Source organism: Chiloscyllium plagiosum, chromosome 5 (assembly GCF_004010195.1).
Source record: "Chiloscyllium plagiosum isolate BGI_BamShark_2017 chromosome 5, ASM401019v2, whole genome shotgun sequence".
Lineage (NCBI taxonomy): Eukaryota > Metazoa > Chordata > Chondrichthyes > Orectolobiformes > Hemiscylliidae > Chiloscyllium > Chiloscyllium plagiosum.
This window is the reverse complement of record NC_057714.1, coordinates 24,629,574-24,654,898: the sequence shown is the minus strand read 5'-3', so window position 1 is coordinate 24,654,898 and position 25,325 is coordinate 24,629,574. Positions and strand designations below refer to the sequence as shown.

Below are 25,325 nucleotides of genomic sequence, written 5' to 3'. Positions count from 1 at the left end.
GCGACTGTCTGTGTGGAGTTTGCACATTATCTGCGTGGGTTTTCTCCCACAGTCCAAAGATGTGCAGGTCAGGTGGATGGGCCATGCTAAATTGCCCATAGTGCTAGGTTCCTTAGTCAGAGTCAGAGGTGTGGACTTATTGGGCTGAAGGGCCCGTTTTCATACCGTAAGGGCTCTAATCTATTGGAGCTCTGCTCTTTCGTCAGGGAGCAAGGTGATGAAGAAGCTTCGTTCCAAAAGCTCGTACTTCCAAATAAACCTATTTGAATAAAGCTTGGTGTTGTGTGATTTCTTAATGTTGTCCACCAGTACCTCCACATCATACCAGGTTCCACTACTGGTATCTTTGCTTTGCAGAAATGGATGTACAATAAATTTACACTGAGCTACTGAATGACAACAGGAATCGAAGCAAGCCATTTAGTCCCCCAAGTATACTCTTAAATTTTATTCTGTTAAGGAACGGAAATTGACTTGCATTTACATTGAGACAGATAATAATTTTTCAGTTAAAAAAAAATTATCTTTTAGTGTTTGTTTACCTAGAAGAACAGCTTAATTTAGGTTCTGAGGAACGGTCACTTGACCTGAAAAGTTAACTCTGATTTCTCTCCATAGATGTTGCCAGATCTGTTGAGCTTTTCCAGCAATTTCTGTTTTAGTTTCTGGTTTCCAGCTTCTGTAGTTCTTCAGTTTTTATTTAGCATAATTTAGGAGTTTCCTCAAAGGCCAACAAATACGTTCAATTAACAAAACCTTCTGAAGGTTTTTGGCAATACCTAGCTTATGGTGAACAAATATTATAATAGACTAAGGCAGTAATTATATTATTAAAGAAATTATTGTACAAAACAGCATTTTTAACAGATTCATCCAACACTGACAATGGTCCTGAAACATGCTTAAGTTCAGTCATCGTTTTGAAATTGTACATGTGTCCTTTCTTTTGTATTTCAATTTTAAACATCATGTCCACATTTCTAATGGAAATTGTCTTGGAAACAAAATCAGGGAAGGTGTACAATGTATTTTTTTATCCAGCATTATTCATGTACTTTCAATATTGATAACTATTTTCCACCGTTTTGCTGGCTATACAACCAGGATTAGGAAACTTTCATGGCTTCTCTAGGTCATCAATAAATGTTCTCTTTGGAATTTTAACTTTTCCTTCACAGCGATAATACATTGACTAAGTTTTGCATTTCTCAGCAAATCAGTTCCCTAACTGGTTCTATTAAGGTACTATATACAGTAGATAATTCTTTACATGTCACACATCATTGATAAAATGGTTTCCCCTTATCACTGTATACTCATCAAAATAACAATTTTTTTTTCTCACAGACTGAAGTGTGTCGAATGTTATTACTTACTCATACGTTGCTTTTTCTTTGTTGACATCTTGTCTATCCAGTTAAAAATCACACAACACCAGGTTATAGCCCAACAGGTTTAACTGGAAGCACACTTTAGGATTCCTGAAGAAGGGCTTATGCCCAAAACATCGATTCCCCTGCTCCTTGGATGCTGCCTGACCTGCTGCGCTTTTCCAGCAACACATTTTTCAGCTTTAAAGTAAGTGCCTCAAGAATGATTTTGTGACTTTTTTTGTGACAATCATGAGTCACAAGATAGCTTTGAATGGCAGAAATCTGTCAATGTAGGCACCAAACACTCTGGATATTTTTTCAACAAACCTGTGAAAAGATTATGTATTAGTTTAAGCAGTAATTTTGAACTTTCTTTAATAGTGTAATTACTGCCTCAGTCCAGTTTATGAATTTACATCATCAAGATATTGTCAGAAACATGTGTAGTAACCCCTAGTTGTTGCAACATTGTAATAATATTGCAGTGAACATTACAAAACCAGTGTTGTGTTACTTAGTATTGTAGTCTGATGAATTAAGTCTGACTTTGACTGCTAAAGAAAATAGCCACAACGCCATACGAAATGATGTAATGTCACATCACCTTCCTACCTCTTGCACTCTCATGAGAAGAGAAAGACATAGTGAGATTTTCCCTAAGTTCATGTTTTCCTCACCTCAGTAGACATGTTTTAAGGAGTACAACAAGACCAAAAATATTATGGTAGCAGTGAATGAAAAAATAAAGGTATAGATAAGTTTCTGCTATTAGGGAAAATATTTCAGCAGATCATGGGTTCCAACAAGCAAAAGGGAGGTTGAGTTGGTGCAAAAGATTTAAAAGGTATTACTCTGCTTCTAGCCTCACTGTGAAGCCAAGCAGTGAGCAGGTCAGTATGCTATTGTATACAATAGGTGGCTGTGCAGACAATACCCTAGATAGACATGATTTGGAGATGCTGGTGTTGGACGGGGGTGCACAAAGTTAAAAATCACACAACACCAGGTTATAGTCCAACAGGTTTAATTGGAAGCACACTAGCTTTCGGAGCGCCACTCCTTCATCAGGTGGTTGTCACAACACATTTTTCAGCTCTGATCTCCAGCATCTGCAGTCCTCACTTTCTCCGAGCACTTACTTTAAACTCAAATAAACAGCTTGAAGTTCATGGGATTTGAAACAACTAATTTTGTAGATTTTACTGTTGATGGTGTATGTTTGTTTGCAAAATACTGACATGCATACTGGAAAATACTGGGTAGCCTGGTGGCTCAGTGGTTAGCACTGCTGCCTCCCAGCACCAGGGTGCCAGGTTCAATCCCAGCCTTGGGCGACTGTCTGTATGGAGTTTCCACATTCTCTGTGTGGGATTTCTCTGGTGTCCTCCCACAGTCCAAAGATGGCCAGGTGAATTGGCCATGCTAAGTTGCCCATAGTGTTAGGTTCCTTACTTGACAGGAAATGAGTCTGGGTGGGTTATTTTTTTGGGGGGTCGGTGTGGAGTTGTTGGGCCGAAGGGTCTGTTTCCACACTGCAGGGAATCTAATCTAACCATGCACTTCTACATGGAGCAATAAAAGGTAAACTATAGTTATAGCATTCAGCCCCTTAAGTGGAGTATTCAATTACATCATGGCTGATCTGTATTTGGACTCAATTTCCACCTTTCAACTTGTATTTGTTAAGGGCCTTTACTGTAAGAAAACATGCATCCAAATCTGCTTCACAAAATTGTTATAAGGCATTTAACGCCAAGTCATGTATAATATATTAGGTTAGATGACCAAATATTTGATCGAAAAGGGAAATTTCATATTAAAATAGAAAGTGAGTTAAAAGAATTTTGCTTGTTGAACACTGCAAAATCACTGCTTAACCTTGCTTAATTAAAACTTATACTGTTAGTCTTGAAAATTTAAACTAGTCCAACGTTCAGAAACTTTTGAAGAAGTAATTCCACATTTCCACTGCTCTAACATGAAAAATACTTTTAAAAAACGTATTTTTATGGGATGTAGATGTCATTGTCTAAGCCCATTTATAAGATCCCTGAAGGTGGGAATGGGCTGCTTATTTGAATTGGAATGTCCATGTAGTGTGCAGGTATATGCATGGAGCTGTAAGGTGGAGAATTTTAGTGTTGTGACCCAGTGACAGTGAAGAAATTATAATGTAGCTTATGGTCAGGATGGTGTGTGATTTGTAGGGGAATTTGCAAATGGTGGTGATTCCATGCTGCTCCTTGTTCTTCAGTATGGTCGAGGCTTTTGATTTCGAAGAAGTCTTTGTGAGCCACTGCTGTCCGTCTTGTAGATGTTATACACAATTTGCAGTACGCATTAGTGTAGAAGATGTTGGATTGGGTGCCAATCAAGTGGGCTGCTTGTGAAGCTTCTTGGGTGTTGTTGGGATGAGTTATTTTTCACAGAATTCCTAGTCTCTGACTTACTGTTATAGCCATAGTGTGAACATGGGTGAGCCATTCCATTTCCAGTCAGTGGTAAATCCTAGAATGTTGATCGTGGCATCTTCAATTGTGATGATGCTACTGAATACCAAGAGGATTTGATTTGATTCTCTCCTTGTTAAGATAGTAATTGCCTGCACTTGTGGGCTGCAAATGTTACCTGTCTTATCAGCCCAAGCCTGGATGTCACCCGGTCTTGTTGCACATAGTTAAAAATCATCCAGGTTATAGTGCAACAGGTTTATTTGGAAGCACTAGCTTTCAGAGCATTGCTCCTTCATCAGGTGGTTGTGCAGTGCAAGATCGTAAGACACATTTATTGCAAATGTTTACAGTGTGATGTGACTGAAATTATATCTTGAAAAAGACCTGGATTGTTTAAGTCTCTCATCTTTTAGAATGACCATGTTGGTTTCAGTTCTTTCATATGTAAATCCCAGAACTCTTTCCTGGTTTTTAACTCTTTTTTTTAAAGTTACATTCTCAAGCGAACTTTAACAACAGGTACCATGTCGCCTCAGATAATGCATTGAAGGTGTGAGGTACCCTGTGTAAGGCTGTCTGTGCCCCAATGTTCAGACTGATTCTAATCTAAAAAAAGGGATTTACAGAATATTAGATGGATTCATGCAGTTTTTGAGCAAAATAAAATGTAATTCTGCAAGTTCAAATTCACCCCACAAATGTATCTGAGTGTGTGCATGCTTTTGTGTGTTGGGGGGAGGGAGTGGATATGAGTATCTGTGAGAGACTGTGTGTATGTGTATGTGTCTGAGTGTGAAAGGGTATAAGTCTGTGAGAGGGTGTGTGTGTGTGTGAGTGTGAGTGTGCATGTTTGAGCGTCTGAGAGAGCTTGTGTAGGAGAGAGGGTCTGCGTGAGTGTGTATGTGTGTGTGTGAGAGAGAGAGAGTATGCGTAATGCAATGGAGTCACCTGTAGTGTGACATGAACCCACGGTCCTGGTTGAGGCTATCCCCATGGGTACTGAACATAGCTATCAGCCTCTGCTCGACCACTTTGCATTGTTGCCTGTCCTGAAGTCCGTCTTGGAGGATGGTCACCCAAAGGCCTGAGGTCAAATGTCCCAGATCGTTGAAGTGTTCTCTGACTGGGAGGGAACACTCCTGTCTGTTGATTGTTGTGCAGTCTCCATTCATCCGTTGCCATAGCCACTGCTCTATCTTACCAATGTACCATGCCTCAGGGCATCCTTGCCTGCAGCGTGTGAGGTAGACAATGTTAGCCAAGTCACATAAATACCTGCCGCATACATGGTGGGTGGTGTCCCCACATCTAATGGTGGTATCCGTGTCGACACTCTGACACATCTTGTAGTGACTGCCATGACAGACTTGTATGGTGCTGTCCTGAAAGCTGGGCAATTTGCTGCGAACAATGATCTGTTTGTCGATTGGTGGTGGTTTAAAGGTGAGAGTGGAGGCGTGGGTGCTTGGCGAGGTGCTCATCCTCATTGAAAATATGTTGCAGCTGCAAAGAACATGGCGTAGTTGTTTGGCTCCTGGGAAATACTGCACAACGAAGGGTGCCCTGTTGGTTGCAGCTCGTATCTGTCTCCTGAGGAGGTCATTACGATTTCTTGCTGTGGCCCGTCAGAACTGTTGGTCAATGAGTTGAGCATTTTATCCTGTTCTTATGAGGGCATCCTTGAGTATATCCAAGTGACCGTCACGTTCCTCTTCATCTGAACAGATCCTGTGTATGTGGAGGGCTTGTCCATTAGGGTGTCTGTTTGAATATGTTTCAGGTGGAAGCTGGAGAAGTGTAGCATTGTGAAGTTATCCATGGGTTTGTGGTAGAGTGAAGTGCTGAGGTGCCCATCTTTGATGGAGATACATGTGCCCAAGAATGAGACAGATACTAAAGAGTAGTCCATGGTGTGTTTGATGGTGGGTTGAAACTCAATGATATCACTGTGTAGTAGTTCTTTCAGTTACTCCTCACCATGGGTCCAGAGGAAGAAAATGTTGTCAATATACCTGGTGTTTAGTGTTGGCAGAGGTCCTGCATAGAGAAGAGGTCTTGTTCAAACCTGTGCATGAAAATGTTGATATACTGGGGTGCAAATTTTGTCCTCATGGCTCTTCTGTATGTCTGGTTGAGAAACTGGTTGTCAAAGGTGAAAATGTTGTGGTCGAGGATAAAGCAGATGAGTTGTAGGATGGTGCTCGGAGATTGGCAGTTGTTGGTGTTGCGTACTGAGGCTGTTGCCGCAATGCTGTCATTGTGGGGGATGCTGGTGTAGAGTGCAGAAACGTCCATTGCAATGAGGAATGTTCCCGGTTCGACTGGTCTATGAGTGCTGAGTTTATGTAAGAAATCTGTAGTCCCCTGTATAGTGGGTTTATAGATGCCTTCAACATAGCCAGAGAGGTTCTCACACAGGGTCCCATTGCCTCATACGATGGGACGTCCTGGTGTATTGGCTTTGTGTATCTTTGGAAGGCAGTAGAAGTCGTCCATGCGAGAAGTACGTGGGATGAGGGCGCATAGGGAAATCTGAAGGAGTGGATCGAAAGTCCTGATCAATGTGTTTAGTTCACGGGTGTGCTCTTTGGTCTGATCGGCCGGTAGTTGCCTGTAGTGTTCCTGGTTGTTCAGTTGTCAGTACACTTCCTTGCTGTAAGCAGTTCTATTCTGAATGATGATGGCTCCTCCTTTATCTGCTGTTTTGATGACAATGTTGTGATTGGTCTTGAGAGCCAGGATGGCATTGTGTTGTGATCAGGTGATGTTCTGCTCTACCTTGTGGGTGCGGCTGATGAACCTGGCATTTATGTATTTCTTGACGGTTTGAGCATACGTTGAGGGTGGCATAGTGGCTCAGTGGTTAGCATTGATGCTCCACAGCACCAGGGTCCCAGGTTCAATTCCAGCCTCGGGCGACTGTCTGTGTGGAGTTAGCACATTCTCCCTGTGTCTGCGTGGGTTTCCTCCGGGTGCTCCGGTTTCCTCCCACAGTCCAAAAATGTGCAGGTCTGGTGAATTGGCCATGCTAAATTGCCCATAGTGTCGGGTGCATTAGTCAGAGGGAAATGAGTTTGGGTGGGTTACTCTTCGGAGGGTCGGTGTGGACTCGGATGGCCCCAAAGAGCCTGTTTCCACACTGTAGGGAATCTAATCATCTATGTCAAGCCTACGGCAGCGGTCCTCCAATGGGATCTAAGTCGTCTCCTTCTTTGATTGCCCCTCTACAGATCCCAGTGATGACTGTTCCTCAGTGGAATCTTTGCCGGCATCTTGAAAGAATTCCCAGGGTCTCATTCATCTGATGAATTCCTCCATGTCTGCTATAAGACCCATGGGGTCCATCTTGGTGGTGGGGCAGAATTTGAGACCCCTGCTAGGAACTTCAATCTCTTCCGGTTGAAGGGTGTGGTCCAATAAGTTGACAATTGACCTCCCCACGATGATAATGTTTTCCACTGTGGTGCCAGGGCGGACTTGGCTACTGCTGGTGGTGATGCCAAGTTTCTCCAGTTTCTTGTTCTTGGTTTGTATGTAGTGTAGTTTTGTCACCTTGCCTGTTTGGCAATTTGTCATAACTGTACTGCTGTATCCTGAGCGCAGGATGAGAGTGTGGACTCCATCTCACTTTCAAAGTTGTGGCGCCTGCTGTAGAGTTGGTGCACGAGATAATTGAGGAGGTTACGAGAGGTGTGATGGCAAAATCTCTCCACATAGCCTGTGTTGTAGGTTGACTTGAGTTGGTTTGTGATGCCTAATCCTTTTGGGATCTTCCCTGCTTTTCTGCATTTCTGCAGAAACTTGATGTCTGTGTCAATATGCGTGATCTTCTTGGCGATCCTCTCCATTTTGAAACAGCAGTTAGTGATGTTGATGGTAGGCATGATTTGGAGGTGCCGGTATTGGACTGGGGTGGACAAAGTTAAAAATCACACAACACCAGGTTATAGTCCAACAGGTTTATTTGGAAACACTAGCTTTCAGAGCGCTGCTTGGCTGCGTTGTGGAGGTGGTTGTGGAATACAAGATCATAAGACACAGAATTTATAGCAAACGTTTACTTTGTGATGTAACTGAAATTGTGTATTGAAAAAGACCAGGATTGTTTGTTAAGTCTCGCATCTTTTAGAATGACCATGTTGGTTTCAGTTATTTCATATGTAAATCCCAGAACTCTTTTTAAAAGTTACATTCTCAAGTGAACTTTAACAATAGATGCCACGTCGTCTCAGATAATGCATTGAAGGTGTGAGGTGCCCTGTGTGAGGCTGTCTGTGCCCCAAAGTTCAGACTGATGCTGTTTCTAAAAAAGAAATTTACAGAATCTTACGTGGATTCATGCAGTTTTTGAGCAAATTAAAATATAATTCTACAAGTACAAATTCACCCCACAAACTTACATGTGTATGTGCGCATGTGGGTGTGCATGTGGGGGGAGCGGGGCTATGAGTGTCTGCGAGAGTGTGTGTGTATATGTATGTATGTATGTGAGTGTGAGTGTAAAGGGGGTATAGGTCTGTGAGAGGGTGCATGTGTGAGTGTGCAAAAGGACAGGTGGAACCTATAGGGAGAATAAAATAGAATAAAAGTTCATAGAGGGTCAAAAGAAAGAAAGAACAAGTAGGAATAATGCTCATCACCACAAGTTAATACGAATAACTAACAAAATAAGGAAAGAAAAAAGTCAATGGTTATAGTAAGTGTTGATAACGGTGAAGGTGAGAGAGATATTAACGCAGGAAACTCAAAAGTGGAAACAGCAGAGTATGGGCAGAAGGCAGGCCCACCCACATATAATGAATCAAAACTGTCCACGAGGAAACACAGTCAGGCAAAACACTAGATTACTTACAGTGTGGAAACAGGCCCTTTGGCCCAACAAGTCCACACCGCCCTGCTGAAGCGCAACCCACCCATACCCCTACATTTACCCCTTACCTAACACTATGGGCAATTTAGCATGGCCAATTCACCTAACCTGCACATCTTTGGACTGTGGGAGGAAACCAGAGCACCCGGAGGAAACCCACGCAGACACGGGGAGAACGTGCAAACTCCACACAGTCAGTCGCCTGAGGCGGGAATTGAACCCAGGTCTCTGGCGCTGTGAGGCAGCAGTGCTAACCACTGTGCTACCGTGCCGCCCACTAATTAACCATAAAATCTAATAGTAGTGTCAGAAGTGTGATATCACAAAAGTCGTGATTTAATTGGCTTTAAATTTAAGAAAAAAGTGAGGACAGCAGATGCTATAGAGTCAGAGTAGAAAAGTGTGGCGCTGGAAAAAGCACAGCAGGTCTGGCAGCATCCAAGGAACAGGAGAGTCAACGTTTCGGACATAAGCCCTTCATCAGGAATGTGGAGGGGGAAGGGAGTTGAAAGATAGATAAGGGGTGGTGGGGATGGGGTTGGGGGAAGGTAGGAGGGATGGCGATAGGTGGATGTAGGTAGGAGGAGATTGTGATGGATCAGTAGGGAGGGTGGAGCGGATAGGTGAGAAGGAAGATGGACAGATGGATCAGGTCACAAGGGTGGAGGGTTGGGTCTGGGATGAGGTGGGAAACTAGTGAAGTCAATGTTCATGTTGTGTGGTTGTCGGGTCCCAAGGCAGAAGATGAAGTGTTCTTCCTCCAGTTCGTGGGTGGCTTTGACTTGGCAGTGAAGGAGGCCCAGGATTTGCATGTCCTGGAGGGGTGGGAGGGGGAGTTGAAGTGGTTGGCCAGAGGGTGGTGGGGTTGTTTGCTGTGTGCAGACCAGAGATGTTGCCTGAACCATTCCACAAGTTGGCACTTGGTCTCCCTGATGGAGAGGACACCACACTGAGAGCAACTGATGCAGTAAATGACGTGGGAGGATGTGCTGAAAATCTCTGCCAGATTTGAAATTACCCTTGAGGGCCTTAGAGATGAGGTGGGAGGTGTGAGCACAGGGAGACCAATTTCCAAATCTCCCAACCCCCCCACTTCATCCTAGATCCATTCCTTCAACTCGGCACTGCCCTCTTGACCTGACCTATCTGTCCATTTTCTTTCCCACCTGTCCAATCCACTTTCTTCACCGACCTATCACAATCACCCCCCTACCTGCATCCACCTATTGCCATCCCACTTACCTTCCCACCCAGTCCCACCCCCACCCCCTATTTATCTCTCAGCCCCCTTCCCCCTCCCCATTCCTGACGAAAGGCTTATGCCTGAAACTCTCCTTCTGCTCGGATGCTGCCTGACCTGCTGTGCTTTATCCAGCGCCACACTTCTCGACTTTAACTTTAAGAAGCTGAGAAGCAGCAATCTTAGCGTGTAGGTAAATGTGTGTTGAGCAATTCTTAAGTAAAATAGGAAATTAAAATGACTTTGGGTATGCAAGACAGATTAACAGAAAAAAATAATAGCATTGATAACGGGAGCGATGCGAGAAATTGTCAAAATACGTGATGGAAAATCTGAGGGTGTGTTTGATAGGTGAGGGTGCTTTTGATGGGTTTTTCTAAAGCATTTCTTAAAATAGCAATTATGTTAGGAACAGACCAGTTCAAGTTAATTTACAATGTGCACAATGTTCTGTGTTAGTATGATTCACATTACTTACAAAAAGTAGCTAAACTTGATTGAAACTGCAGAAGATCTCAAATGTCCACTTCTGCAATGTTTGGCAGCATCAAGCATACAAGCTGTTCTCTAATCTGCCCCCATATTGCACTCCAGTAAAATTTGCCAGCATTGGAAATACAAGTGGGAATCCTGGATTCAAGTCCTGCAAAACTTTAAGCCTGTCCAACCTCCTTCAGACCTACAGTAGGAAGGAAAAATCTAATTCTACATGTCTCAAAAATGTTTTTAGAGTTCACTTCACTGTTAACAGTAGTCTTCTTATCACCTTTCTTCACCTCTCACATTAACATTCTCAATTCTTCCATGTATTTTCCATAATTTTCCTAGTTATTTAACAGAATTCTGTTCCTGACTGTTGTCGTATGCCCCCTTATCCTTTATTTTTCTTTTACTCTTCTATCCTTTGTCATTAGCTTTAGATGGTGTACCTTATCCCTTCTGAGAAATATGTCCAGATTGCACCTGAAATATCCCTTCCCTGATTGCCCTCCACTGCTCTGCTTCTGCTTTTCAGTACAAGTATTTTTTTCCAATATGTATTAGATCCTTTCTTAAGACACGGAAATTAGTTCTTGCCCAATTGAGCATTTTACCTTTGATATTTTCTTGTCTCTGTTCATTATTACTATAAACAGAATTGTGGTCATTGTTAATCTTGTCATCTCCTACTTTATGATAATAAACCACCTGCTTTATTTCATTCCCAAGAATGAACACTGCTTCCTTCCTTGTTGTAACACTGTTCCCTAAATAAGAATATTTTGAGGAAAATCTGTTTTGCATTAACCAAATTTCCACATCAATGATCGAAACAACTTCCTCCCCTTTGTATTCTAGTTCATTTAAGTTGAAGGTTAAAACTTAATTAGCCTTTTAAATTACATTTTTCTACTTATACATGTAAATTCCACTTTACCTGATGAATTTTTTGCGACTGCCTCTTTTCTTCCCTGTCCCTTCTGTTTCCTCACTTCAATGCCTCCTTGCGACACGCTTTCTTCTGTACACTTAAATGAATCAATTTTAATTTAATTCCCCAGATTTTCATCATCCTTGCTGACAATTAATGTGGATAAGAACAGTTTTGTTTCCTCTTATGTAAGGTCTTATTCACAGTGTCTACATTTTTATTCTAGTTATTTTTAGTCACCATTCATTTGAATATCAATTAAGAAACTGTACCACTGAGTCATTCAATAATACCTTCACTCTAACAATTGAGAAAACAAATTTAACATCTATAAAGCATTATCAATTTTTTTAAGGATCTTTCAGCTACCATTATTGATTCTAAGTTGATAAAAGGTAAAAAATTCTTCTCCTTTAGGAATGTATTAACTGGTCTGAACTGAAATCTGGCATATCAGTGGGGCAATGAATTTGACGGCTGTAAATCAGAATGTGGCTTGAAACCATGCATACAGGGATTTGAATATCATAGATCCACATTACTTAATTCTAATTTACTTATTAGACTTATAATCAATTGAAATGAGTTGGGCTCCTTTTGTCTTATTACTTTTAAAATTACTGCAATATTACTTTTAAAATTCACAGCAATTTTAAATTTGTTCACAAGGAACACTTTTATAGAGCCCAGCATGAAAAACATCCCATTGCAATTTAATCCTTTCATACTGCTTTAGAATGTTACAAATAAAGCATCTCTCAACATCAAAATTGCCGTGCTGTTATTTAATTCCATTCGTAGCCTTGCTTTTCCCTCACTCTGCAAATTACTCCAACTTGACAACTTGTGGCCCCATCAAGGTACCGAATACCATCACTGTCTCCCACTTGGGCCCCTCCTGATCTTCTCCCCCTGTTCTTCCACACGTTCACTACAGTCTAAAACATAGCTGAGAGCCATGGCTAGCCACACAGGGACCTCAAAGTTGATCTTCATTTGCCAGCAAAGAGGCCTGAGGATGTCTCACATGCAACTACACTTCAGTGGTTTAATTTATGTCACACCAGATGTCTAATTTTGAGTGTCGTTAGGGTATGTTTATTCTTATGCAAAGATTGTTTCCTGAGTTCAGTTTATTCAGGAAGCTGAAATGAAGCAATTTCTAGGCCAGTATCTCCAATGACAACCCAACGACACCATTCTATAATGGTTCATTCCTTCTTTATTCTTGTGCTTATAAAACACAAAATATTGTTGGTGTTAATTTTCAGCTTCTTTCTACCTGGAGCCACACTTTGAGTTACATGTTTAATGCCAAAGATCATTCTGTTAACTTACAGTCTTTAGCATCATTCCATGAAGTTAACTCTCCGATTTCATTTTTTTTTACCCCCAAAATATTTTAGCACATTGATCAACATGTAATTGATTTTAAAATCTTCATGGTAAAAACACCAGGAGGACCAGTTCCACCACAGAACACACCAGATAGCCTCCGTCTTTAGAGACCGCAATTTCCCTTCCCACGTGGTTAAAGATGCCCTCCAACGCATCTCGTCCACATCCCGCACCTCCGCCCTCAGACCCCAGCCCTCCAACCGTAACAAGGACAGAATGCCCCTGGTGCTCACCTTCCACCCTACCAACCTTTGCATAAACCAAATCATCCGCCAACATTTCCACCACCTCCAAAAAGACCCCATCACCAGGGATATATTTCCCTCCCCACCCCTTTCTGCCTTCCGCAAAGATGTTCCCTCCGTGACTACCTGGTCAAGTCCCCACCCCCCTACAACCCACCCTCCCATCCTGGCACATTCCCCTGCCACCGCAGGAATTGCAAAACCTGTGCCCTCACCTCCATCCAAATCCCTAAAGGAGCCTTCCACATCCATCAAAGTTTTACCTGTACATCCATCTATATCATTTATTGTATCCGTTGCTCCCGATGCGGTCTCCTCTACATTGGGGAGACTGGACGCCTCCTAGCAGAGCGCTTTAAGGAACATCTCCGGGATACCCGCACCAATCAACCACACCGCCCTGTGGCCCAACATTTCAACTCCCCCTCCTACTCTGCCGAGGATATGGAGGTCCAGGGCCTCCGTCACCGCCGCTCCCTCACCACCAGACGCCTGGAGGAAGAACACCTCATCTTCCGCCTCGGAACACTTCAACCCCAGGGCATCAATGTGGACTTCAACAGTTTCCTCATTTCCCCTTCCCCCACCTCACCCTAGTTCCAAACTTCCAGCTCAGCACTGTCCCCATGACTTGTCCTACCTGCCTATCTTCTTTTCCGCCTATCCACTCCACCCTCCTCCCTGACCTATCACCTTCATCCCCTCCCCCACTCAGCTATTGTACTCTATGCTACTTTCTCCCCACCCGCACCCTCCGCTAGCTTATCTCTCCACCCTTCAGGCTCTCTGCCTTTATTCCTGATGAAGGGCTTTTGCCCGAAACGTCGATTTTACTGCTCCTTTGATATCTTCATGTCAGCCCAGTCTCTAGCCTGAGCATTTATCTGAAGTTAATTTATTTCAAACATTTTGCAATTCTTACTTTAGCTTCTTGACTTATTCTTGCTACCTCAGGAGGGGAAAATTATGCCCTTTGTTAATTTTCTGACCCTTTCTTTGCTCTTTTGATCTCCATATGCTCAATCTTTCCTCTCTATATATTGTTGCTTAATTGATAGATTTACACTTGCAGGTAGTAGGAATAAAACACACATTCTTTTTGTCCATTAGGCTTGTCTCTTCCATCAACCATGTTAATTTACCATGTTATGAATTCTACCTCATTTGTTTATTCATCAAAAAATAATATGTTAATTTTGAAAGAAACTCACTTTCCACTTTCACAGTACCTATTTGATATTAGCATTATAATTAAGTAAGTGACTAAAATTTTACAGAACCTTTGGGAATTGGATGGGAATTGGGAATGCTAGTAAACCAGTGTGGGAAGAGGATAGCTGTGATTTTTTTTTTGATTTTTTTTTAATATCCAGAAGTTCTCTTGCACACAACTGATTTTTGTTTTGTCCCCCATCACCAAATCGCCTGTGGGTTTCTACCCTCTGCAGTTGTTCCTTTGCAATAATTATTTTGCAACGTTTTGATGTGACCAGCCTCTAGTGTTCACTTTAATGACTTGTTAAACAATTCAACATCTGAAACAACTTATCAAAGTTTTTGCATTGCAAGATGCAACTAAACAAACAAGTTCCAGTCTGAAATGAGAGCAGAGGCCTCATCTGAGTATTAAAATAGACCAGTGTTCATTTCCAATTTAGCATTGTGAGTAGCTGCCTATGTATAGATTAGCCAACTTCGTCCGTGGAATACTGACTATCGTTATTTATTTAATATAGGCCCTGGTGTCTCTGATTCAGGATGTGAATGGAAGTATTTAGGAAATGTTTGTACTTTTAGATAGAAAGTTGAGGAAAACAGGACAATTATTTTTAGCACAAACACGTGATGTATTTTAAAGTGGCAACCATGGAACTAAATTAACATCCCTGCCTTTGAGCCAAGAGGCCCAGGTTCAAGTTTCCCCTGTTCCAGAGGTTTGTAATAATATCTCTGAACAGGTTGTTTAGAAAATACCTGGAACTGTGAAGCAGTCTGGCAGTTAAAAACTTATTGAAAAAAATCGTCTATGAAAATCAGGAGCATAATATCTGTTTCAGACCTCATTGCCAAATTAGACCATGAGAAAATGCAGTAGGAACAATGCACACTGTGCTCTGATTTGTTGCAAATGCAACAATCAATCTCAACTGTAACAAAGGGGTAGGTGCTAGGGCCTCAAATATATACAAACTGCACGGGTGACTCAAATGAAGGCTTGTATTAGATCTAAATTTTCTAATTATTCAGAGATCAGGAGGGCCCCAATGTGCAGTGGTAATGCCCCTATTTCTGAGTGAAGAGGCCCAGGTTCAGGTCCCACCTTCTTCAGAGTTATGTAATATCATCTCTGAGCAAGTGGAATAAAATAAATAGAAAGGCAAATAGGCATTGTGGCACAATGTTTGTAACCCTACTTCTGGGCATGAAAGTCCAGGTTCCAGTCTTATTCTGCACTGGAGGTGTATCATGACATGGTTGAACTAGTTAAAATAGGTAGGAAACTAGTTGTGAGAATTCAAAGAACCAACAAAAGGATACAGATAGGTAAAGAGAATGGGCAAAAATTTGGTCTTTGTCATATGGGGAAATGTGAAGTTCATTTTGGGAGGAAAAGCAGAATATTAATTCAATGGACAGATCCTGTGGTACAGATGGATCTGGGAATCTTTGTATATGATCACAAAAAGTTAGCATTCAGCTTTAGAAAGAAATTAGGAAGGAAAATGGAATGTTACCCATTATTGCAAGGAGGATGTAGTATAAAATTAGGGAAGTTTTGCTACAACTGTAAATCTGTCCAGGTGAGACCATATCTAGACTATTGGACATAGTTCTGGTTCCCTTACTTAAAACAAAAGATAGAAACATCGAAAATAGGAGCAGGACTAAGCCATTCAGCCCTCCCAGATTGTACCACCATTCAATATGATCACACTTAATCATCCAACGTAGTATGCTGTTCCCATTTTCTCCTGATACCCCTTTTTAAAATTAATTCATGGGATGAGGACATCACTTCCTCAGCCAGTATTTATTGCCAATCCCTAATTGCCCAGAGTCAACTACATTGCTGTGTGTTTGGAGTCACATGCCAGGTAAAGATGGCAGTTTCCTTCCCTCAAGGACATTAGTGAACCAGATAAGATTTTCCTGACAATCAATATTGGATTCATTGTCATCATTAGCCTCTTAATTCCAGATATTTATTGAATTCAAATTCCACTTTCTACCATTGCTGGATTCAAACCCAGGTCCCCAGAACATTACCTGGGTCTCTGACAGCCCAGCAATAATACAACCAGGACATTGCCTTCCTTTGATACTTTTAGTCCTCAGAACTATATCCAACTCCTTCTTGAAAACATATCTTTAATTTAACCGCTACAGAAATATAGAAACATAGGTATACTTGCATTGGAAGTAGTTCCGTTAAAGTTCACAAGACTGATTTATAGAATGATGTCTTATGAAGGTTGGAGCCTATGCTCATTGGATTTTCAAAGAATGAGGGATGTTCTTTTTGAAACATAAAATATTCTGGGTGAATTGATGTGGTAAAAGCTGAGAGAATGTTTCCTTTCACAGGGAAATCTAGAACACGTGAGCATAGTTCAAAAATAGAGTTTCTAATTTAAGACAGAGATGAGGAGGATTTTTTTCTCTCAGGAGGTCATTTGTCTTTGGAGTTCTCCTTTGCAGAGAACAATAGAGGTTGAGTCGTCACTGTCAAAGCTGAGGCAGACAGATTTTCTTGATCTACAAGGGAGTTAAGAGTTACGAGAGCGGGGAGGGAAAGTGGAATCCAGACCACAATCAGATCAACCATAGTCTTACTGAATGGTAATGTAGCTCAAGAGTCCAAATGTTTTTCTCCTGCTCCCGTCCTTTGAATTCTTATGATCAAACAGCACACTCAGGGTTGCTGTGAAAATTAAGTCCAAAGTTTTATACTCGCCTGAATATAGAGGCAGAAGGGCTCCACCTCCTAACTTTGCATAACATTAGCACTCACCCACCTCCTCATTGACTCAACACCATCTTCCTGCATTGAGACATGTGTTACTTTCAGCCAATTTTATTCAACCTCCTCCCAATAAACTGATTGCTACTTCTGGAGATTCAACTGTCAGACCTATCCCCATATTGTGCTCCCTGGTCGCTTTAAAAACAAAGAGCAATTGCTCCATCTGGATTTGCAAACACTGTTGGTGCTGTGGGCTGAGTAAAGTCCAATCAATAAATCACTGATTTACAACTTTGTAATTAAGAATCAATTCTGCATTGCCCAATAAACTGACTTCTGAGCTTTGCAAATGCAACAATTAAAGAAGGAGTTGAAACCAAAGAAGTTACATAATTACCTCTTACATAAATATACAAACCAGCTTTTAGTTGTGGCACTGAACATTGTTTTGCTTGAATGTGTATTTTGTCAGGCCATGCCTCTCAGATAAGATTACCATCTTCACTTTAATATTGGCACCATGGAGCTTTAATCTGTGTTCTGCTTGAGCATTTAGCACTTACGGGTTGTGAACGTATCATCATGACCATGTGACATTGTGCAAGGGGCATGCTGTCATCAGGAGCAATTGTGCCATCAGGTCCCATAATTCAGTTGATGTCTTTGGGTTGGAATCTTAGAGATTTCTGAGCACCATGGGAATGGCAGGATCTGTAACAGAATTGGGCAACACCTGTAGGAAGGCCCAACTTGACGTTAAGAGCAACTCAATATTCTATGCCTTTCACAAGCAGAGTGGTGAGATTCTCACAAGGCAGCACTGAGTTGCCAATCAACGGGAAATCTTTCTTTACCGTGCCTCAATAATATTCAGCCTTTTATCTAACAAACACACCAAACAAGCTAGACATTGGGAAAACTCTACAAGAAAACCAGAGCAAGTACCGAGAACATTCAGCTCACTACTTGCTCTGAATGATCTCCATTTTGGAAACTGGGCATCAACATTTCAGGGCAGGCTTGGTGGGCACCAGCCACACCCACTCCACACCCATGGACAGCCTCTAAGAACCGTCATGTCACAATTCCAATCTACTTACAAGACATTTCTATACTTTGGGCTGCACTGGCCACTACCATTGTATTGCTGCAGGAAGAACACTATGCTCAAGGACTCACAACCAGCTCATGAATTGGACCAGGCTGCATCTTGCAGCTCTTTGCTCGCTGCCATGGCACTCACAAATTTTAACCCATACCCAGATGTCACAGCATCTCTGCCTTGTGTTGTCTTGCCTTTTTATGCTTTGCCCCTCAGCTCTAGGTACCAGTCTCATATTGCCATGCTATTTATCACAGAGACAAAGACTGGCACATGGCCATATCAAGGGTTGCCAGTACAGTAAATCTAGGGCAGCTTCCTATATCAGTACAGGCCCTGAGCAGAGTCAGGATCATGTTCTCCACAAGGGATGAAGAGTTGAATGATAGGCAGCACACTATGTATCTTGACGTTTTCTGTATATTTTCCTCCTGAAAGAGAAATGGGTATTATGGAAGATAAAAGTGGATGGCTCAGATATTGCTGTTGGTGTGGGTGAGATGGTGTCCTGAGCAAGTAAGTAGGCAACACAGAGGGTATGCAGTGTTAGTGATGTCAGGGTTGGGTAAGGGCAGTTGGAGGTGATGTTGTAGGCATTAGTGAGAGTAGTGCACATGAACCTTGGTGGGAGGTGGATACATTACCAGAGATAGAGTGAGTGTGAGGTATTGAAGAAAATGATGGCACTTACCCTGGCGCAGTAGAGAAGGAGATTGACCTTCTTCCTACAATGCTTCCAGATGATTAATACTGCTTTAATTTGGGTGGCAACCTGATATGATCTGATGATATGTCCCCCACTGCTGGTCCTGAGGGAAGAGGAAGTCCTGCTTTTGTACCAGCTCATTCCTGCAGGACCTGCAAGATCTACCGCAAAGCACGGCACCAATTTTCTCTGTCCCCTATGTTTGAAGCAAATATCAGCAACCCTGTGGGGCACATCCAGACTGACAGTGCTTGCCTGGGTGCACAACAGCTTTTTAAAGATGTACGAGTGCAAGAGATGCTGATGAATCCAGGACATCTGTTGAGTGGTGAATTGTTTCAGGAACAGCACATGATAAGATGAAGCAGAAACTGGACAAAAGAGGCACCATATTAAGGGACAATTATTGAGGCAAATTTGGTAAGATACAGCAAGAAAACTTACTAAGCTTCGCAAATTTTACCAATATCTACCCTTTCACATCCTATCTGAATTTTCAAGGTGATAATTTCTAGTTCTTCAAAGCTCGAGGAATACAGGTTCCTCACAAAATAATCCCAGCATCCTTAGGAATAATCTGGTGATCTTCAATTATAATCATTCCATTGATAAAGAGACCAGAACTGAGAAGCAGTGTCTGCTGACACTTGAAACCACAGGAAACTATGCCTATGTGCGACTATAGAATTGCACATATGCATAATTCCAGACCCATGTAAAATGTTGAGGTTGGGAGGGGAGAGTGGAAATGGCAGAGGAAGAGTGAGGATGGCAGAAGAATGAGGATAGAAGGTGGAAGAGTAAGAATGGGGGAGAATGAGGAACAGGGGCTACTGACGAGGGGATTTGGGTGCTATTCCCCCAACCTCCCAGGTCCTACCCCAACTCCAACCCCAGCCCATAGGTCCTGTCCTCCTGGAATCATTTAAATATGCATGCACAAATTAATGTGGCACATAGCGTACATGTGCTGATGTCAGTAAACATCTCACCGTGCCTCTACACAATTGCACCAAGTTATCTTTTGTACTCTGATCCCCTTGTAATGAATGACACCATTTGTCTTCCTAATTACTTGCTGCATTTGCTTGATAATGTGGACACCCAAGTCTCTTTGGACACCTGCACTTCCCAACTTCTCATCATTTTCAGAAATAATCTGTCTGTTCTTCTGCCGAAGTAAATAACTTCATATTTTATGTTAATATTCCACCTGCTAGGTTCTAGCCATTTCACTTAGCCTGACCACGTGAAGCCTCCTTGTATTCTCCTCACAACTTAGATTCCAGTTTTGAGTCACCAACAAGTTTAGAAATATGACATAAAGTTGGGTCCGGCACCACATAATTTGCATAGACTTTTAACAGCTTTGATTTAGTGGTGATCTTTGCAGTACTGTACTAGTAACAGCCTGCTATCCAGAGAATGATCTATTTATTCCTACTCTCTGTTTTCTGTGCATCAACTAATTCTCAGTCCATATCAGTATATTATCACCAATCCAATGGAAGCACTAGCTTTCAGAGCGCTGCTCCTTCATCAGGTGGAAGGAGCAGTGCCCCAAAAGCTAGTGCTTCCAATTAAACCTGTTGGACTATCACCTGGTGTTGTGTGATTTTTAACTTGGTACACCCCAGTCCAACACCGGCATCTCCAAATCATGACCAATCCAATGCACTCTTATTTTATTTTCAAACCTCTGCCTGAGACCTCTAAGCCCCTTATTTCATGTTTGTGATTATTGCTGCAAAACCTTTTGTACAAGGCCACAAGCCTCAGTAAATGGTGGCAATGAACTTGCGGCTGCAAGGCCATTCAAGGAAATCAACAATGAACTGAGGTGATTTAAGATGATGTCAGGCAGGAGAATAAGTAGTAAATATTGCTGACTGATAGACTGTCTAGATTACCCCTTACAACAGGGAGAATAATCCCTGGTAAAACCGACAACTTAAAACAAAATGCACAAAATGTTACCCCCTTAAGTGCTAGCAGGGTGAGCCAATCGAGAAACAATATCATGGTGACCGACCAAAATGGGAGAATGTTCATTTGGGAGCAAGAGATCAAGACAAGGCAATGAAGAGAATGCAAGAATCTCCAAGTAACTCATCTAACAAATATCTAGCCACACAGAGTAGAATCTGGAGATTGGCTCTTGGATGTATCTAGATTAGTGTGGTGCTGGAAAAGCACAGCAGGTCAGGCAGCATCCGAGGAGCAAGAAAACTATCCTGCTCCTTGGATGCTGGTTGATCTGCTGTGCTTTTCCAACACCACTCTAATCTTGATTCTAATCTCCAACATCTGCAGTCCTCACTTTCGCCCTCTTGGATTTGTCAGCCATTTCTAAACTCTTCAGTCAGAGTGGATACAAACTATCCCCAATCCACAGATATTGCTTACAAGGGACTGCTGGATTTTGTTTAATTTGAATGTATACAATATTTGTTACATTTAGGAATTTATTTTGCAAGTTATTTTAGCTAGGAGTGCACAGTACAGCATGTGTGGTACAGTATTTCAACTTGTACATTATTTATTCCAGGCAAATAATGTCTGAAGGAGCCTATTTCTGGCTTTAACATTTATTCCTATGGGAAATCATCGTTCACTTAAAGTTGCAATTTTCAGTAATGCAATCATGATTTTACGTGAGAATTTACCGCAAGTATTTTTATAGGCGACTACAACACATCATCCAAAGTTGTGACAGATCACTTAGTGAGCTTATAAAGAAATTTACTCTCCACCCCATCCCTGATATGTTCAGGATATGAAATACTATACATAGGAATTAAAGAATTATTTTCATGTGGGTTATATTTGAAATCTAACACCATTTTCAATCAACTTGTATCAGTGTGATATGCCAGCCATTCATAATAACAAAGGAAATTGCTTGGGCAAGAAAATAATAGTAATAGTTATAGGAGGCAACATCCCAATGGTTACTAAATTCCACAGTGTTTTGTTTTTGAAGTCATGAGCTCGCAGAAGTATGATCGTACATTAGTTCCAAACTTTTATACATTTATGCCCACTATTTCCACAATGTCTTTAAGTACCCTATCGGCTAATTCCTTGTGTAGATTTGAAAACTGTTTGGCTCGCCTTAATTCCATGAAATTGTCTTTGGCATTCGACAAACATCGAGTCCGCGCTTGATAGGATTCATTCACATGCTTCACCATTTCAAGATGCTGATCTTCAGTCTGTAGCATGGAGTTGATCATCTCCTGGAGTTTAGGGTCAGCTGCTAATATGGATTTTGTTGAAGTACACAGTTCCTTTGTATACTGCTGTGCAAGCAGAAGTTGCCTTGGGATTGATTGATTGGGCTGCACAGAAAGAGAAAAATTGTATCCCCGCATGTCGAGCTTGACTGTAAAATCTCCTGAAGAAAACAGAGAAAATGCGGTGAGCTCTTTCATAATTAAGACTTAATGTTTTTAACTGCCTAAATGTCACATGACTAGCAAGCATTAACACATTCTCCATAACACTCCACCAACTACTTCAGTAACCCTAATATGTTCTGAAAATAGGATAAGTTGTGCTTTCCAATTTTCCATCATATCTTCCGTGGTAGGTCTGCAGAAAACTGTTTCTGATGTTTTCCCAGGGTTTCAAGATGCTGATCTCCTGAAATAGGGAATGATAGTCAGGAGATCCTTCGCAGAAATGTAATCAGCAGCCGATTTAATTACTGTGGGTCCAGCAACCTGGGATGGTGATTAATGGATAAAAATTTCATTGTGTCCAATCAGGATGTAATCTGGATGCAGAGCAAACTACAGGCACACAAACAGACTTAAGGAAGGACTAAGTCAAAATGTTCAGCTGACCTCACTTGTATGTTGCTGAGGAACTACAAATGTCTATTGTAGTCCCAGAGACAGATTGTTAATCTTAGCACAGGGCTGGATAAAAGAAAATTGTCAAGCAGTGGACCAAAAGAAAGGGTGTGGCACATACAGGAAGTTAGCAGCCTACTGTTTTGATACAGAGTCAATTGGAACACCTCCGCTCCACATGGCTCTGGATTCATGTAAAAAAAATTATACTTCAGCTGGCAGTCTTCTGGTTCCCCTTGAGGGACATCTATTTCAATCCCTGGACACCCATGAAAACCAAATAGAGTATGAATTTAATTGTGACCCAATTTAGCAACGGGTCTGACACAGGTATTAGACAATGGATATACAAAAATAATAGACTCAATGTCAGTCACAGGTGGGGAAACTACAGGCCAGGTTGGTCAATGTTACAAAGGTCCATATCCAATGCACATGCATGTATTGCTTCTAAATGGATACCACATCTTAACTTTAGATCCTGATTATATCAAACGGGAAAGAAGGATGAAACATAATGAAAGTGACTACATTTTAAAAATAATTCACTGTCTAAAAAGTTCTTTGAGACCTCCTGTGGTTGCGAAAGGCACATTTACTAATGCAAGACCATCTTCTTCACATTTTGCTTTTACAATATAATGGTAGAATTGATGTAAAGTAGTTTGACTTTGAACTGATGCATCAGTAACAGCATGACTTCAGTCCAAATGTTTCAATTAATGTGGAGGAGGAATACAGTGGATGGATAGCCTACCTGGCACAAGGTCAGTCAGAACCACACAGACCAGATATCCAATCGCCCATAATAATAGTACACAGAGGGTGCCCTTGATTACTTGACAATGACAATTCCAACTCTCATGAACAGAAGTCTCAGCCAAGAGAGTTGCCAGTCAATCTACTTGGTTATTGGCTCTGTAGTCTTAGCAGAAGAGATTGGTGACCACTGCTGGAACCACAAACAGGAAGAATATGTTGCAAGGATGGGCAAATGGGACTTGATTTGTTTAGGATATCTGGTCAGCATGAAGTTGGACTGAAGGTTCTGTTTCCATGCTGTACATCTCTGACTCTACACTATGACTTGAAGATATGTCTACATGTGTGTGTGTGTGTGTGTGTGTGAGAGAGAGAGAGAGAGGGCACTGGTGGGTAATAAGGATTTTAGAGGCCAGAGGTGTGGCATAAAAGTGGAGAGTTGCTACTGGAGAGTACCCAAGAGAAGCAACCTCCCTGCTTTCGCAACAGCTCTGTTTCCAACATTAACTTTTTCTCTAAAATCTCACAAGTGGCAATTCAATCTTTTAATCAACAGACAATACTCAACAGGTGTTTCACCATCTGTGGATAAAAAAAAATTAGGTCATGATCTTTTATCAGAAAATGTTATTAAATTGTGGTATTGACTCATGCTTTACTTCCACACCTTATCCATAGTGACAAGACTGCGACACTTCACCACAACTCGGCAAGTAATTGCCAAGGATCTCAGATAGACAGAGAACTGCGAACAATTGTATAGAACAACAAGGCTACTGAAGTGTGCTGAACCAAGCTAAAATTCTATTTCTGTGGCTGTTGCTTGGGAAATCAGATACTGATTATCCCCACATGTTCTTTTTAAATATTTATTTTATTTGTGCCAAACCATACAGTTCTGCTCACAGAAAATGCAAGAAGACACAATACAAAGTCGCAATCTCCAGATGACCATATGAATATGTACTTGCGAGGCAGTGCATGCATGACACTTTCTAGATAGCAGAGAGGATTTCATTAATACAGGATGTAAATTTCTGAAGGACTCTTCCACTTGTCCACAATTTCAACAAAGACTCCACAGAAATCTAAGACAGAAAGGTCATAAATAGCAGGTGAACAGGAGGACCTCTGAGGAACTAACACATTTAATGTATTAACCAATGTTGCATTGTTCTTAACTTCTAATGAGAATGTGTATAGGGTATAAGCAGGCAGGGAAAGAGTTAAGTTCTGAGTTATGTGAAGCAGGAGGTTCAGCTGAGCATGCCTTAGATCAGATAAGAACTTGCAGTTAAGAATGGGGTGCTGGAGGCAAGTGTAATCGGTTAACAATGTGGAAAAGCATTCATTATTTAGAGCCATTCAACAATAATAGAAGCATTCAGCATGTAAAGTCAGTATAACAAGTGATAAGTATTCATTATGTGAATTCTGGATTACTGGTGCTGGAAGAGCACAGCAGTTCAGGCAGCATCCAAGGAGCTTTGAAATCGACGTTTCGGGCAAGAGCCCTTCATCAGGAATAAAGGCAGTGAGCCTGGAGTGTGGAGAGATAAGCTGGAGGAGGGTGGGGAGAAAGTAGCATAGAGTACAATGGGTGAGTGGGGGAGGGGATGAAGATGATAGGTCAGGGAGGAGAGGGTGGAGTGGATAGGTGGAAAAGGATATAGGCAGGTAGGACAAGTCCGGACAAGTCATGGGGACAGTGCTGAGCTGCAAGTTTAGAACTAGGGTGAGGTGGGGGAAGGGGAAATGAGGAAACTGTTGAAGTCCACATTGATGCCCTGGGGTTGAAGTGTTCCGAGGCGGAAGATGAGGCGTTCTTCCTCCAGGCGTCTGGTGGTGAGGGAGTGGCGGTGAAGGAGGCCCAGGACCTCCATGTCCTCGGCAGAGTGGGAGGGGGAGTTGAAATGTTGAGCCACTGGGCGATTTGGTTGATTG

At 41.8% G+C, this 25,325-nt stretch overlaps 1 protein-coding gene across 3 annotated transcripts in view; it reads right to left on the bottom strand.

The window, feature by feature from the left end:
* Positions 1-21,183: 21,183 nt before the first annotated feature.
* The window catches only part of si:ch73-345f18.3, a 37,040-nt gene continuing 32,898 nt past the window's right edge, over positions 21,184-25,325 (bottom strand). For all 3 annotated transcript variants that reach the window (XM_043691024.1, XM_043691026.1, XM_043691025.1), the window contains one exon: positions 21,184-22,159. In XM_043691024.1, coding sequence (XP_043546959.1) covers positions 21,789-22,159 — 371 coding nt within the window. In that variant the 3' untranslated portion in view covers positions 21,184-21,788. The remainder of the gene's footprint in view (positions 22,160-25,325) is intronic.